The sequence below is a fragment of the Ambystoma mexicanum genome, chromosome 11 (genome assembly GCF_040938575.1).
Source record: "Ambystoma mexicanum isolate Mex_15411 chromosome 11, UKY_AmexF1_1, whole genome shotgun sequence".
NCBI lineage: Eukaryota > Metazoa > Chordata > Amphibia > Caudata > Ambystomatidae > Ambystoma > Ambystoma mexicanum.
The window spans coordinates 569,333,723-569,350,602 of record NC_090934.1 but is presented as its reverse complement, the minus strand read 5'-3'; the positions used below and the strand labels follow the sequence as shown (position 1 = coordinate 569,350,602).

Sequence of the window (16,880 nt, the reverse complement as noted above, 5' to 3'; positions counted from 1 at the left end):
ACAATAACATTATGAATAATAATGATAATAATAATATTAATATTAATAACACACAGACGATCGTACTGAGTAACACAGACATAAGGACTAAAGCATAAGTTTGTATGAAAACATAGTTAAAGTCTCAAATACATTCCTAACTGCAAAACAAATTCCTTGAATGCAACTACTGTCTAAGGTGAACACAAATTAGGTGGACATGTAAGAAACTATATTTAAATGTATAGGGGTAGATGTTGGAGAGGGGCAAAGCAAGGGATTTGGTGGAAACAGCCAATTCAAAGACATTTTAGCACCTATGTATCCCATGTGTATATTTAACCTGCCATGCAGATAGAAAATCAAAACATCCACCAACTGTTATGTTTGTAACCTTAACTGAACATTCTCATCTTTCCTCTGACAAAAATGCATTTTTTAAAATCAAACTCTTTGGCTAAATTCACAGTGAACAAAACACATATAAACACCAAAGCACGGCTGGGCTATCGGAGACCGGGAGTTTTTCTGGGAAGTCGGTAGGGATGGGAAAGAGGAACCCCCCACCCCCATGGTTCAGGAGGGCCTGATAACTCCTAATATATGCAGAACCCTAATGCTTACCTCCATTTTCTGGGTCATGGTAGTTTGGATCCAAGCCTCGATCCAGCATCTTGTTGACTTTTTCCAGGGAACGGTGTTGTACATAATCAAGGAATTTCCTCATGTTACCCTGGAAGAGGCAAAACACTCCTGTTTCATAATAATATGTGCTGGCATTCCATCAATAGCAAGTACAATCCTGCAGCTGCGGGTTGTTCAAACTAGGAACATCAATCCTAGGACCTATTACAGAGAACCATATAGCAAAGCGAAAGAAAGGTCCCCGGAAACAGACGATCCTCTGACATGCTCCTGCTGGGAACGTCACGTGAGAGCAGCACCCATTGCTGAACGCCTGCAAATATCCTGCACGGGCTCAGCTGTTAGCGTTAAACAAAGATGTGTAGCCAGATTTAGAAAACGGAAACACTTAATGAAAAGGAAATCTAAAAAAGGAGGACCACAAGTGGGAAATGAGCGGGTCGTGCTTGGGTACATCTCTGTAGCCTGGGACCTGGCATAGTAGAGAAACCCCTGCTTATCTGCAATGACGTGCAACACAGAGGAAAGCTGGGCCGAGCAGCACGAACCCCATCAGGTGTCCAGCAGAGGTGATGGGGAGCTGAATATATAGTGTATCAAGGATTCAAAACCGATACAAAAACAAATACAAGGCACACAGACACACATGTGTGTGTCCATGCTGCTCGTATTGCTCTTATTACGCAATTGCAAGATCAAAGCCAGAAAATAGCAAATCGTAAGTTTGGTTTCGCTTTTGCAATAATGACACAAATAAAAGGTTGAGTCTAGGGCGCATGGGATGTAAGAATATGCCCATTTCAAAGAGAAGTCGTTTTGCACAATGCAGACCGGCAACGCCTTGATTATTTATGTTGAGCCGACATTTAGACCTCTTATGATGGGAAGTTTCCTAGCGCAGGTATTTTTTTTCTGTGTTAAGCATTGGGAAACAACAGAAGGAGCTATTGCTGATGTTATATGCATAATGTATTTACATAGAACTGTGATGTTGTGTTTGCTGAGCCCGTTTTCTTTATCACTTTTCTTGTTTTTGTTAATTTTAAATAGATAAATGGTTATTTATCTATTTTTTTAAATTATATGCTTCTACAGATTTGTTATCCAACATAAACAAATGTGATTGATTGGGCTAAATTATTTGCCTGAATATCTGATTTTCTATCGAAGTTCGTCCGACTGCACATTCAAAGCACAGTTTCTGGCCTCTGACCTGAGATTGAAGAAACATGGAGCTGGAATGATGGTGCAGGAAAGGGCACGACCTTGGGAAGGAGCAGTAGTAACAATGCTTGGCTGAGAAATGCTCCATAGCCCGGGAGAAAAGCAGCAAAGTCGCTTCGTAGGGTTACAGGACTGCAACAAAGATAACCAGGGATGACACGGCAGTGTCTCAGGGCTAAAGAAGGTTACATGCACTGAAAGGGCCTGGAGATCTAAACAACATGTTCATGGTATTTACTTTAGTGCTGGAGGAAGTCATTCAGTGCCAGTGGAGAACCACCAGTGTCACAATGCCAACTGCTGGTCTGGTGAGAGGCGTTGCTCACCCAAGGAAAAATAGCCGGATCACTGTGGCATAGTTGCCAACATGCTCCATTCCATTCTGTAGGTGCTCATCTAGGCCTGTTTAGAGAAAAAAAAACAGGACTGGATAAGCACCTACAGCTTGGAATGGATCATGTAGGCCACTATGCCGTGGCCAGTCACACACGTTACTCTGAGACACACAGCAGACGTACAGTGCTAGGATGCATGCAGGACTGTAGGAAGGAATGAAGGATGGAGTCAAGACCCTGTGAAAGCACTGCCAGATCAAGATGCCAAAATACAAGACTGGGGGAAGGACAGGTTCCTTTGGTAAGAACAGCAGGATCACAATGCACGTGTGCAGGAACAGAGGAAGGTGATATAATTTGAGAATCGTTGCAGACCTGTATGTAGAGATTGGGACATATCCCACAGGCAATGCATTAAACCCACAGTGTGCAGATGTGCGTTTTCAGAAATGTGTCAATCCAAAGGAGATGCAGAAAGACAACACTCCTTAAGTACAGATGCCCTGCAGTGTTACATTGGCGAGCAGTGATACAGGAAGGTCAGGATGCTTACCTGCTTCCATCATTTAGTCAAGATGTCCTAAAAGGAGACCATTAGCAGGGGCACACTTTAAGGGCAGAACAAAGGTGTTTGTCCCCCCACCAACGTTCATGGCACACCATTTTGTCCCACCATTGTCCCGGGAGGATAGCTCAGGGGCAACGTGCTCCCATTGGAAGCAAGACGACACGGAGCACCACAGGTTTGATCCCCGGGTCCGAGCTTAGAAACCTCTGGGTATTAAGCATGTTATAAATAACAAATGATATCATCATATCAAAGCACTCATTTGACAGGTGACCCTTTCCTTGTCTTGTCCACTTCATCATTTAGTCAAGATGTCCTAAAAGGAGAACCTCAGCATGGGCATACATTTAGAGCAGAACAAGGGTGTTTGTCCCCCCACCAACGTTCATGGCACACCATTTTGTCCCACTCATTTGGCAGGGACCCTTTCCTTGGCATGTCCGCTCCAACATTTTCAGCAAAGTTACTCCACTGAGTAACAGGTGGCTGTTCTCAGCTGCCGTCATTGTATGGCCTGCTATTCAGCCCATGTAAGGAGCTGAAAAGTCAAAAACCTATGGCACACGCATTTTCAACTAAGAATCACTAGGACAGAGACACTAGCAGAAGGGTGTGGAAGGTGAAATGGAATTAGGAACAGCCAGGGCTCACGTTGATACAATAACATGGAGGTAAAAGGAGATATCATCCCATGGAACAAGGGACGAGCCATCCGACTGCGCTGCTGGGCTGACTGGAAGGAGCAGTCAATGTAAGATATGCAGGCAGTTCGACCAGAGGCTTATTGGGCGGTATCCATTGCAGAAATTAGGCAGCGCAACAAAGTTGTGCAGGGTGCCTTGTGCATCACAACAATAAAGCAGCAAAAGACTCTGGTTCTGCAAAGCACACAACCGACTGCAACTGGCTTGGTCCATGCTAGTCGGAAGTCATCTTTTACTAACAGGAACCACCACTAAGGGCCTCATCACGAGTTGGGCGGTAACACCGGTGCTAATAGCGCTGGCGCTATCTGCCCTACCGCCAAACCCACCGGCGCTATAAGCGTCGGATCACGGGTTTGGCGGATTTAGAAATCCCCATTCCGCATTGAGCTCATTCGGGAATGCCCCATTCCCCATTGGGCTCAATGGGGAAATTTTGCGCTCATACCGCCGGCAGATTTCCCGCCAGCGGTATGAGCACGAAATTTCCGCGGATTTCCCCCCAGCTCAGAGCTGGGGAGAAATTCACAGAAGCCCTGATTTGTCAGACCCTTAAATCCAGCAGTAATAGCGCTACCGCCGGATTTAAGGGTTACCGCCAAACTCCTGATGAAGCCCTAAGTGTTGTAAGGGACCGAGTACTATACAATCAAGCATTGACAAATGCAACAGTTTTGTTTTTTGTTCAGGCACGGTATCAGCATTTGCCAGCCACTGCCATAATGGTGCTACATGGCCATAAAATGGCAATTGCTGGAAAATGGTGTGATTACATCAGCATATGAAAGCAGTGACAGGCAAATGCCTAGTTAATACACATACACAAACCAAAACTGTTCGCTTTGTCAGCGATTGTTTTTAACAGGACCCCAGTGCAAGGAAAAGCTATACATTAAGTGGATGAATGCACACATCGTTGAGACCTTTTTTATTACACCAGTAGCCCATTCACAGCTACAATTAAGCCCTTAACTTTCAACAGACTGCTTAGAAATTACAATGGCGGGCTAAAGTTCGATGTTACTTCTTGATAGAGCTAACACAAAAATATTGTTGCGTTTTGGCCAGAAAGTGACAGGTAGTCTGATGGGTAGTCTGATGGAATGGCCATAGCGTGTTGCATGGCCATGGGCAGTCAATGGGTGTATAAATAACCATGCAACACCCACAAGCTATGTGTCCCTTCTCACGTGTCCTCTCGCTCTGAGTTGTATTCCAATAAAATTGTTTCAGCTTATAGGTGGGGCTTAGCTAGCACCTATTAGCTAAAACTATTACTCGTGTAATGTGCTGTGCTGCCCCTCTGTTGCATTGATTTCAAAAGCTTGTATAAATATGTAGTTTAAATAATTCCTACCTTTTAAGCATTTCCTTTTGTGTGCTATGTTGGCCATATAGTGTCAGGGTTTTGCTGATGACATGCCCGTGACTTCATAGCAGCAGTTTTCTCTACAACCAGTACTGATCAAACATTTAAAATTACAATTACATATGAGGATTAAAGATACTAAAACAAAATATCAGAGAATTAAAATCCCATTTTGTGTAATTATTCTGCACAGTATGTAACTATCATTGCATTAAACATGGTCGTTTTACACAGAAATTGCCACATAAATCTTGGTAATTATCATGTGAAAAAATGTCCTTGGAATATTGTCCTTTTGTTTTTGTTGACATTCCTATGACTCAGCTATTGCTATCCATTGATTGTATTTTAATTGCAGCAAGGATACCACAGTCTGCATTCAACAGAGTGAGGTTGTGAGGCGGGATTAAGACCTATTAAAAGGCAAGAGCTCAGCCTGAGATTGTAGTAAAAAAAAAAGCTCATCTTAGAAACTATAAGAAAATCGCACCATTAGACTTGAATAAGTTGATGACACGGATAATGGAAGAGGCTACACACAGAGACAACTAGAGATTCTAGTAAAGGTTTATGAATCCCGCATGAACCAAATGCTTCCCTGAGTAGCTCCTCTTAAAAACTCTGTTGTTAGAGAAAAACTCCAACATAATGTTGAATGAACTAAAGAAAACTGAAAGACAAGCTGAACACCTTTAGCATAAAACACATTGTGATGAACATAAATTAGCAAGGAGAGAACAAAATAAAACCTATAAAAACCTATAAAAGTGCAATTTCTGAAGCTAAGAGAAGTTTCTTTGAACAGCAAACAGCAAACGCAGAAAAAGCAAGTATTTAGCATATTAAAGAAAATTGAAAATCCATGTTCTTTTATTCCGTCCATAGAGCACTGCATCTTAGTACAAAAAGCATTTGCTGACAACATTGTTACATCCTGTGATAAGATTAGCACTTCACTCATCCCTGAAATGACACACCTATTTGTAATATCCCTGCATTGATCTGTAAACAAAAAGAAAGCTTTGAAGAAGAAAAACCAGCGTTTTCTTCTAGAAATATAAACAGAGCAGAATTGATGGAAACAATGAGTGGCATGCATCCCACTTCTTGTCTGGGAGATAGTATCGCTTATAAATCTATTTTGAACCATAAACATATCTTTGCATCCTTTTCTTGTCCATTTTATCAATGCCTCTTTCCAGAACAATTATGTGCCATTGAGCATTGAAAAAGTTACAGTGAACCCCCCTTGCAAAAAAAGCAAATAAAAGCCCGGAGAACATTTCTAATCTACGTCCAATTACGAACACACCATTTCAGCTGACGATATTGTACACAATGGCTACCAAACAACTACAGAACTTCCTGAGACAAAATAAAATTTTCAATTTCGAAACAATCTGGCATTAGAGCACAGAAGGTGCGCTACTAGACCTACAATCAAACATGCCGGATATTGTGGACTCTAGTAGATGTGGCATGCTGGTCCTTTTAGATTTATCAGCGGCCTTCGACTTGTTAGACCATGACATCCTTTTAGCCGCACTGAAGAGAGGAGGTAATTGTTCGCCTAGCGCAATCAAGTGGATTCACTCGTTCCTGACAGATAGAGTTGCGGCAATACATTGGGGCAATTCGTCTTCCAGTTATGCCCCTATTACTTTTGGAGTGTCGCAAGGAGCGTAAGGAGCTTGCATATCAGCAGCACCTTTTAATCTTTTTATGAATCCACTGTGTGAGATGTTAGCAGTAAAAAAGGGCAGCGTTACAAACTATGCTGAGGATACTCAGCTTTTGTTGGAACTGACAGGAGATTACGACCAGGATTCATACAATGTAAATGCTCTTTTCAAGGTAGTAAAGCAATGAATGTTGAAGCAATGGATGTGCTTAAATTACTCTAAAAGGAAGCTATTTGTTTTTTGTTCAACCTAAGCAAGAAATACATTAGACCAGAGGTATGATAACTTCTTGCTTGATGGTTGCATTATAAAGACACAATCTAAATTCAAAACACTTGGGATCCATCTAGATGGCTCGGTCAGTTCGAAGGCTCAGGTGAACGGAGTCATACATAATACCCAGTATTATCTGAAGCTTTTGAGGAAGTTAAGACCACTGATATGGGACAGGAATTGTGAGTCTCTGGCTAGAGTCACAATTCTATCCAGAATGGATTATTGTAATGTGTTGCTGGGAGGTGCTTTTAAAAAAGACTTTCATGCCCTGCAAGCCTAACAACAGTTGAGCATGCTATTAAAATGTTGTTGCCCTCAAAAAATGAAAGCAAATGGCACGTCCTTCTCTTACACAGCCTCCCTTGCTTGGGATTCTCTCTCACCAGACCTACGTACAGAAAGAAACCTTTTACCTTTTCGAAAAAAGTTGAAAACCCAATAATTCGAATGAGTAATAAAGGAGGATTTTGTTGCTTCGAGCTAGCTGTTCCTCTGCTTCATGTTGCTTGTGAGTTTTTGTGTTGCCTTTCCCCATGCCCTGATGTTTGTCGAGTTACCGGTGTGTAATAAAACAATGAAATACAATAAAATAAATTAAGATGGTTAGGAAAAGCCCAATTTCAGCAAAAATGAGAAGCCGGAAAATCCTGCATTCAATAACAGAAATAGTCAAAAATAAAGCCAAAACCTGTTTTATTAACAATCCAACATAACGCAGGGACAGCATACATGCATTGAATTCTCATATCTCTCAGAGCTCTCATGGAAATCAACGGATTATGAATCAGAAACATGTCACTCCTGACATCATACTGCAATACAAAAACCTATGGGGTGATGGGATTGGTTAAGTGAATTAACTATATATGCATTACATAAGAGTTAGTTTTCTAATTGGGCATTACATAGCTGATGGCACCAACTGAGACCACCTCTAAAATGATAATGATGAATAAATGTCATCTCTACAATATGTGATTGGTTATGTCAACATGTACTGGGTGGCCTAGCATCGAGGGTTTTCATTGGTTGGTACCTAAATGACCAACCTTGGGCAATTGACAGGTTGTCAACACATGAGCCAGACAAGAATATGGGAGTGAGGCCCAGGAACTGCTTTCCTTTCAGTTAACAAAGATACATCTCTTATTCTTAAACCAGGAGTCAGAGCGACTTCTTTGTAATTAACCTTGTAACGCGCCTCGGTTCTGAGAATATGTGGGTAGTCGAGGCAGGTACCCTATCTGTGTCTGGGACTAATTAATAAAGAGTGTTCTTGAATTATGGGTTATGTGTGAGAGGACCACGCTTTGAATTACCTCACCCTGCATTTATTGGGATTTTAGCTAATGTAAGTGTGAGTGTTATTACTTTCTCGGCCACTAGGGACTTTGTTGATACATTCCTTAGAAAGGTTTTAGCTTGTAATTATTTTGCACCTGGCAGTCTAAGGCTGGTTGTTCTTTAATTAATCTTAGGAAAATATGTTCTGTGCCTTAGGAATTTTGATTTCATGTTCTCTCTGAGTTGTCCTGACCCTCCCTATTTTCTCAGTAACCTTGGCTGGGTCAGCGCAGCTACTGTCTGTGCCCTGCACTTGTCTGCATTTCAGTAAATTCAGCAGTTTGAGTTTTCATTAAGCCTCAAGGCCTTTCATTCATTTCAATGAGTGCTGCTGCTTCTATTTTGAAAAAGATGTCTGCTCAGAACTGTCGAGTTTCTATGATAGTGAGCTATATAGGTATCCATAATAAGTTAGCACTTAAGAAAAACAAAACTCAACTGCTGGTAATTGGATCACCTCATATGCTACGTACACTTGGTCCAAATTACGAAAGCTTTCATCCGGAGTTGAAAAAATCACCCCTTTGCTGAAAGTTAAAACCCTAGGAGTTATGCTTGATCGGCGCCTCCCTATGAAACATCATGTAAGTAGCCTAGTTTCATCCTATGCCTACTAAATAAAGTTGTTAGCTCATCTAAGACCCTTTATCTCACAAGATAACGCTGAAACCATCGTGAGAGCAATTAGAGGGGCAAAGATTGATTATTGTTCTAGCCTGCTAATTGGCACGATAAAGTAGATCTAAATAAACTGCAAGTTTGCCTAAATTAAGCCATAAGAGTGGTAATGAGGCTTAAGTGCAGAGATCACATCATGCCAGCAAGACGCACCCTTCACTGGCTTCGAGTTGAATCTCGAATCTTATTTGGTATCCTGACTATCATACAGAAATGTAGACAGGGAAAAATGACCAGATACCTACAGTGTCTATTAAATGTAAGAATCTGCAGTAGAGCTTTGAGATCGAACAAACCAAATGTAGAGCAACGAAAGTCTCTAATACAGCGTTCTTTGCTATTGGTCCTAAGGGCTGGAACTCTCTCCCCCCTGAGCTGAGAGGGATTGAATCTCTAGATTCTTTTAAAAAGAAACTGAAAACTCATTTGTTCACTTAGGCTATCAATTCTCCTTCGCCTTTCTTGAATGCATAAATCGGACTATGAAATCAGCCTCTAATTGTTTCTCGTTGTATTTGTCTTGTAGCGCCCTCAAGCCCCAGGGTCCATGGATGCGCTTTACAAATATAGTAATGTAAAGTAAAGTAAAAGGTAGATAGTACATGTTGCATTCAGCTTATACATTGCTTGGGTTAATATTCTTCATGTCTTAATGGATGCAAGCTCTGTTCTTCATGTATAAATGCATATTTGACCTAGTGTCATGTTCCTTCATGGTGAGTGCATATTTGCTTCATGTCTAATGCATGCACTTCTGCCAGTTCACAGTGAGTTTGAATATTTTTGCCATCTTCAGTTACATCAAGTCAATTTCCTGCTGCACCTTCCTGGGAGAAGGGAGGTACGTTCTAATGAGTAACATTATTCACCTATGCGATATTGGGGCGGGGAAGCGGCAGTAGCTATGAATGACTTATTCTTGTGCCTGCTAATAAGGGCAACATGTGCATAGAGCACGTGCATCGCAAGTGCACACAAGTGCAGTTTTTGCAATTCATCTGATTGGCTGAGTGGTAAGTGGCTTCTTTTAATCATGCCAGAAAATCTAAAACCTTATCAGCTATGCAGCGCAACCAGTGCAGGTAAGACATGTGTATCTGATATCAGTCGTAACTTTAAAAGATGTGTACACAGTAAATTACAAGCTAACACCACTGCTATAAGTTTAGTTAATGCAGTGGAAGAGAGCACGGTTTTGGCTCAACAATGTGGTTAACAAAGTAAAATCACAGCATTTTTAAAGCCGCCTATATCGCTAATATTAGCTGTCAGTGATTTATTGCAATTGGTTGAACATGGAGAAAGTGTGACACAGGCACTGATTGAACATGTGGAAAATGGGACACAGGCCCACTTCGATATTTCCATGGAAGACCCGGTTGATAATACTTCATTGTTGCATGTGTGTCTTAGCTTACAGCGAGAATCGATTGGAGTATTTACACAAGCAGATAATCCATCTCGGACTAAGTTGTCGGGGAATATTATTGTTATCGCACCATCAAATGTTTCTAATCTATCAAAATCTCCTGATTTGGCCAGCATTTCTGAAAGTGTCTGAACTGGGTGACCGCCAGCCCTTTAATATGAGTTGCAATACCCTTGAGATGGATGGGGATGCAGACTTTATTCATACATCAGTAATTGAAACGACTCAGGTAGTTGGCAAAAAGGATAACTGTTTTAATATCAATTATCTAAAACAGGGAGTACAACAGACATCAACGGACATCTCAGAGCAAATTCTCTCAATGCATCTAAAAAAAAGCATTCTTTTATAGTAAAAAGCATCATAGGTGACGTCAACCTACGTATTTACTATGTGGCAAACTACAAAACCTATTGGAGAAAGTGATAGGGTCTAAAGGAATATATAAGTATATGTTGTATACTAGTTTAAGAGAGTGGAGAAAGTGATTGGTTTCTTAACATCAGGTGGGGCAACTAAGCCCTCCCCTTAAACAGGTCACTATGAACGTCACTAAATAAATGTCTTATTGGCTACACAAACTATAGGACCCTTGAACTACGTAGTCCCTTACAATTGGTTGGCACTCTAACCTTCGTCAGTGCTTTTCCTCCTACACTAGCAGCACGCAGGCTGAGCTTCCATGTGCTGGTGAGTTTGTCTTAACCGTAGCTTCCTACCAATTAGCATATGCATCTATCATCACCTCAATGGTCTGCTGTCAATTAGGACTTTGAACTTGTCCTTGGGAGTGTTCTTAGCTCTGGGGAATTCAGGAGAGTGAAGTCACGCTCTGCCCTCATGCATATGTGTCACCATGATGTTCGGCCAACTTCATCCTTCCACGTGACTGAAGACCACAAAATCGAGCCTCTCGTGCATTAAAAATACTATTTTCTAATAAACCTCTGACACCTTCCTTGTTTTGTTCATGCCTTCTGAACAGGAGTTTTGCTCTTTCACACAATTTGTATCCAATGTCTGCTCACCCCAGCCTGATAAAACCATGGCTTCTTGGCTTAGCTTCATGCCTCATCCAGCCTCGCCTTTCTGAGATTCACTTTGTTATTAATTTGTTTTCTTACTGCGACACACTGGAAAGGAGGCCTTTTCTTTTAGCCCAGCTCTGCTATACTTCGTAGTGGAAACATACAAGCTTTACTCACTTATGCATATATGTATATGTTGGCGCATGACGCAATCTATTCACTATAAAGCTAGCCTCACGAATACTTTGTCTGCTTGTGTTTCTTTGCATCTGTACACATGTAAACGGGCTTGATATCTTCATCAGTTTTGTGGCATAAGCGTCTTCACCTTGGTCCCAAGATGTCACTTATCCTTGATACTTTCTTGATGCCTTATAGAATATCTGCATTCTCTAGTCTCTGCAACTCTTCTATGTATGTCAGCTCGACTGTTCATGACGTCACAATTTGTCTTGGCCATTTACTTGCTCTGTTTCTTCTGGGATGTCATTCAAATGGCCATCATTTTTTCTCATATGCAAGTATGGTTTTCTCAATGGGAACCTTGCTTCCAAGATTCTCTTTAGTATCGGTATTCTTAGTGGTACCGCACGTGTCTCACACTCTGGTTCCCAGCATATAGGTACTATGGGCAAAGTGGTTGAGGTGGGGGTACTTGGCTCCTTTTCTACATGTCTATGCTTCTTTTCCGGCATATGATGCATTCTTTAGCTCCTCTGATTCTTCATTTAATGTAGATCAAACAAATACAGAGTCTTTAATTATTTTGAAAGCACTTTTTGAACTTTGTAATTATTTATTTAAAGAGCAGCAAACTATGAAAATTGGCACTACTAAACGTGCAGATGTGGTACTTGCAGCTCATTATGATGAAAATGCTCTGAGTAAGATCCAGGTGGATGTAAATGCAGAAGATAACATTATTGAGATAGGCTGCTCTCGTGTGATTGAAACCCTAGAACCTTACTTAGCTGCTCAATTGCTAGACACTAATACCCGAGTAGATCATGTTCAGGTTCCATCGAAAACTGACAGCCCGAAACAAACAGTGAATAAAAACCATCTGCAAGCTAGGAGACTACGGGAAAAAAAGGAGGAGAGCTAATTGTAGGAAGGGAGCTTTAAATGATTCCTCTCAAATATGTCAGTATGTTACTGCCACACAAAGGCATTCCCAGTCCTTAGCCCTGATGTTCGAGTTAAATCTGAACTGCGTGGAAACTACAAATAGCTTTGAATTATTACCAACACATCCCTCTACCTCAGTTAGTAAGGGATCTGATCCCCAGCACAAACCATGTACGTTGGATACCTGGATAGTACGTAATGGGGAACATTCCTAATTGAATATGTTAGTAGATAATCAAACGATAGGCGACCAGAGACTGAGAGGTGCAGACATTGAAGAGACTGATAAGAGCAATGTGATACTTTATCTAATTGCAATCTTGGGGTCCTTGGACCCAATGAACATGGAAGACCATCTCTGTTCGGTGCTCCTCTTGATGATGTCAAGACTCAAATCTGTAACAAAATTAAAATCTCTGAATTATTTGCAACAGAATCTAGTGCATTCCTGAATCGTAACAGAATCATGTTTCACTGCTTGCCTCAACTGCACTTTATCACTCTAAGGACCTTGCATTGGTTGAAATTCCAACTACATCCAAGGACACGAACTGGGCACCAGTGCACTTTATATCGCTGGTTATTTCTGAACTTGTTATGGCAAACTGGCATGTTTTTATGCTAATGAGTTTTGATTGTAAATGAGTGCCTGAAATGTAAATAAACAACAAAGTGAAAAAGAATTAGGACCTTGTGAATAGTCGTGTAGGTCCTGCCTTGAATGATTTAAAGGCGATTATGGGTTCACTAGCCTTGCCATTGGAGGGCTATATGTCATAATGTGTGCTTGGGGCCTGATAATGTGATTATGCTTATGGCTTGTTATGAGAGTGTGGTGTCACTGTGCAGCCTGGGGGGTGTCAAGGGATTCTAAGATTGGCAGTTAGTCCTGCTGCTCTGAATGGGAAAGGATGTTCCCCGTATTTTCTCTAGCATTTTATCTACTTTAGATCTTGGATGTGGCAATAAACTTATATACACATAACTTACCTGGCTCAGGTATCTTCAGTTATATCACTATACCTGTACATCATGCAAAAATATGTCCAGAGATGGCAAAGTTGATTTAAATAAAATGGCTTAATTAGGACATGAAGAAATGAGTTCATTGGTTATGCTCTCATGGAATACTAGTGGGTCAATTTGATTACTATGAATGCACAAGGTTTATCTCTTTTATTGGAATCTGATGACAGAGGTTTCCCTGTGGACAGTCTGACACTGATGGAATCACTTGATTCGGTGTCAGACGGTTCACAGGGAAACCTGTGGCTTTCAGAACATAATCCAGGAGGATACTGAAGACAAAATGAGACCGGGATTTGAGCCCAGATCCTGGCTAAGTGAGCAAGAAGCTTACAAGAAGTCCATGAAGACATTACACGTTATGTATATAGGACACAGCAGACAGAATAGGTCCCTGGAGAAGGTCAGTAAACTGAAATGCATTGGATGACAGTGAACTGCTTTGTCTGAAATAAACAACTTTCTTTGAATTTTCCACTGTCAAGAGGAATTTATACAAGAAAAGCCTATTAACTATTGCAGTGAAACGTTGTTGAAATTTAAACAATTGTTAGTAACTATAACCTCCTAGGGTTTCCCACCTAGGATTCATCAGTCCACTTTATACGAACACCATCCAGATTAGACATGATCCAGAGGGCCATTTGGGAGATTCTATTTTAAACAATTTTGGATTGAAACAGAGATTCACTTTGTCCCCTGTGCTTTTTAATTTATATATTGCTGATTTTGATGACACATTCATTAATTGTCACAATTCCCCCCACCCCCCCCAAGATTGACCAACAATCTACAATATGGCTATCATATGTAGAAGATATGAACATTCACGATCAAACCTCTATTAGTTTACAGTAGAACTTGTCTGCATTATATGAGAATTCAAAAGAAAACAATTTTGTTATTAACTTGAACAAAACAATGATTATTAATAGTAGAAAAATAGATATAAACATTTTACTTGGAAGCTTGAAGGAACACTCATTGAAATTGTCAAAGATATATGTATTTCAGTATTCCTATCTAAGATTCTATCTTTATATTCCTGTTTCAGTAATTTATTGTGTTTTGAAAATCCTACTGGAGTCATTGGCAATTGGCTACTTGATATTAACAAATTTCACAGTGAGATTGGATTTGAATTAGGGGACCCTCCTAATATTAGTGCATATAGTAGGGATATTAAGAATGAAGCAGAGTAGTGGGATACAATTCACAACATTGAGTACCTGTCTCCCAAGACCTCTTTTTTAAATATGTCACTCAAGGATTTCCTATGAAAGTTCCATTTAGGTATATTTATAACATACAAAACTCGAAGGTACAACGCTTTGTAATGAGAATGCATTTTGAGCAGTTACCCACCGTAGATCGCTGTGGTGCATGTATAAATATTCTTTATGAAGATAGAACTTGCTGTATGTGCGCTAGTGAAATAGAGACGGCCCACCATTTACAGTCATTATTCCCTAATCTTGAAAAGATATAGGTAAAATCCTATAGTAAAATGGTAAATAACCCGGATAAAGTTTGATCTGATCAATTTTGGGCTCTAAAGTTTTCTGGTGAAAACTTAAAATTGAACTATATCAATTATTATATCTGGCAGCTAATTATCAAGAACCATTTAAAGGCATTGAGTAAATAGGGTTCTTTTAACAATGGGGGTCATTACGAGTTTAGAGGTAGCCATGGTGCTATTAGCGCCATGGCTCCCTCCAAACCCTGGTCCGGATCTGGTTTCACTGAATGGGGATTTACCGGGTCATTCCAACCATGGAGGACCCGGTAAGTCCCCATTCAGTAAACCATTCCCCATTCCCATTTGAGCCCCCATAGGGCTCAATGGGAATGGGGAAGGAGCAAATAACGGGCCTGTTATTTGCTCCAAGGTCCCTTAACGGGTCCCGCTAAGAACGGCTGGTCAGACCAACCGTTCCTGCTGGGACCCGCTAAGGGACCTCGGAATATGGCAGTAGGGGCTTAACGGCACCGCCATCCTTAAAGGTGCCGTTAAGCCCCTGCTGCCATACTCGTAATGACCCCCAATGTCATATTACATTTGAACATTATTATGCAAGTAAATGTAATGTTTGTTATTCTTATAATGATGTCAATTCTTTGAATTATTGTCTGTTGATGATAGAATGTAATAGTTTTTAAAGGATTCTGATTTTATATGTAAAATTGATGATACTGTTTATTCATTGTATTGATTGATTTAACTTCTTTCGGTAATTAGGTTAATGGTATGTTACCAATAAACCTAATTAAAAAAATATGTAATAGGTAATTGAGTCCTTTGTCTAAGCTACTATATTGTTTGTTGTTGAGACCTTGCATTTTTTGTGGTCTGGTACGCTATTGTTTTCAGTGGCATCCATATGCCAGTCATTTTACTTGTATGTAGCAGTATCAGTTGTGCCTCTGTTTTGCAAGGATATTTGTGGGTCTCTTTATATATGTGGCCAGTGTTTTAGTATGTTTTTGTGTACGTTTGCAGTCTGTTCAGGCTGTTGTTTGTTCCTAGTAAAACACACACTTTTGCACATTGTTGACATTGTGAATGGTAATGTTATGCAGAAGGAATGTTCTGGTGAAAATACACTGTATCTATGCTGGGCATGCTTCAATATTGCATTTTCCTGCTCTCCCAGTGTGTATTTTTGTTGGTGCAAAGGTTTTGTGTGAGGTTAATTTTCCTTACCTTGTCCAGTGATTGTTGATTCTTCTTTTTTACAAGCAGTGTGCAAGAAATTTTAGGTTTGCATACCTATTCATCACCGGAAATAACCCAGGATTGTTTTCATGTTGCCAGAACAGATGTAAGAGATGCCTGTGTCATAGTGTGTTCCATGCTCTCTATGAACAGTGTTTACACTTGGAATGTTTGGGTGTCCTTTTGTTTTGGACTGATTGGTGGTGGTGGAAGCTAATCAGACATGTGGTTCTGATCAGCATTGCAAGGTCTTTGGTGTGTTGTCGGTAGTGATACTTTGGTCTGGGTGGTCTGCATTACTAGTTGCACTACACAGACTCTGGGCAGTCATGGTGTGTTGGATAGTGTATTATATGCCTGTGTATATGGAGTACTAGCTGCTTTCCCCCAGTCAGAGGGTCTCTGGGTGCATTACACCGTTTTGTAGGCTATCCAGAGGGAGCTTTAGAACACGGGTGTGGTTGTGTTTTTCTCTTGCTTTGTGAGTCTCTTTTGCATGTGTTTCTGCAAGGAGGGCAGATGGGTTGTGGTCTTGTATACATGAATGAGTGCATGCTGTGGGATCATGTTTGGTGATGTAAGGGTGTGCTGGCGAGTGATACATTGAGTTAATGTTGTGGTTGAGTGTTCCATTAAGGTCATTTGGGAGATGGCTGATGTCAGCAATGGGTGTGTGTCCTGCATTTCTATTTATCTTTTGAACTGCTTTCTAACTGTGAATGCGAATGAAGTACATGTTCTTTCAT

General features: G+C 40.7%; 1 protein-coding gene across 6 annotated transcripts in view; it reads right to left on the bottom strand.

The window, feature by feature from the left end:
- SHANK2 (SH3 and multiple ankyrin repeat domains 2) overlaps window positions 1-16,880 on the bottom strand; it is a 4,166,579-nt gene that overhangs the window by 2,742,392 nt on the left and 1,407,307 nt on the right. For all 6 annotated transcript variants that reach the window (XM_069623409.1, XM_069623408.1, XM_069623411.1 and 3 more), the window contains one exon: window positions 604-712. In XM_069623409.1, coding sequence (XP_069479510.1) covers window positions 604-712 — 109 coding nt within the window. The remainder of the gene's footprint in view (window positions 1-603; window positions 713-16,880) is intronic.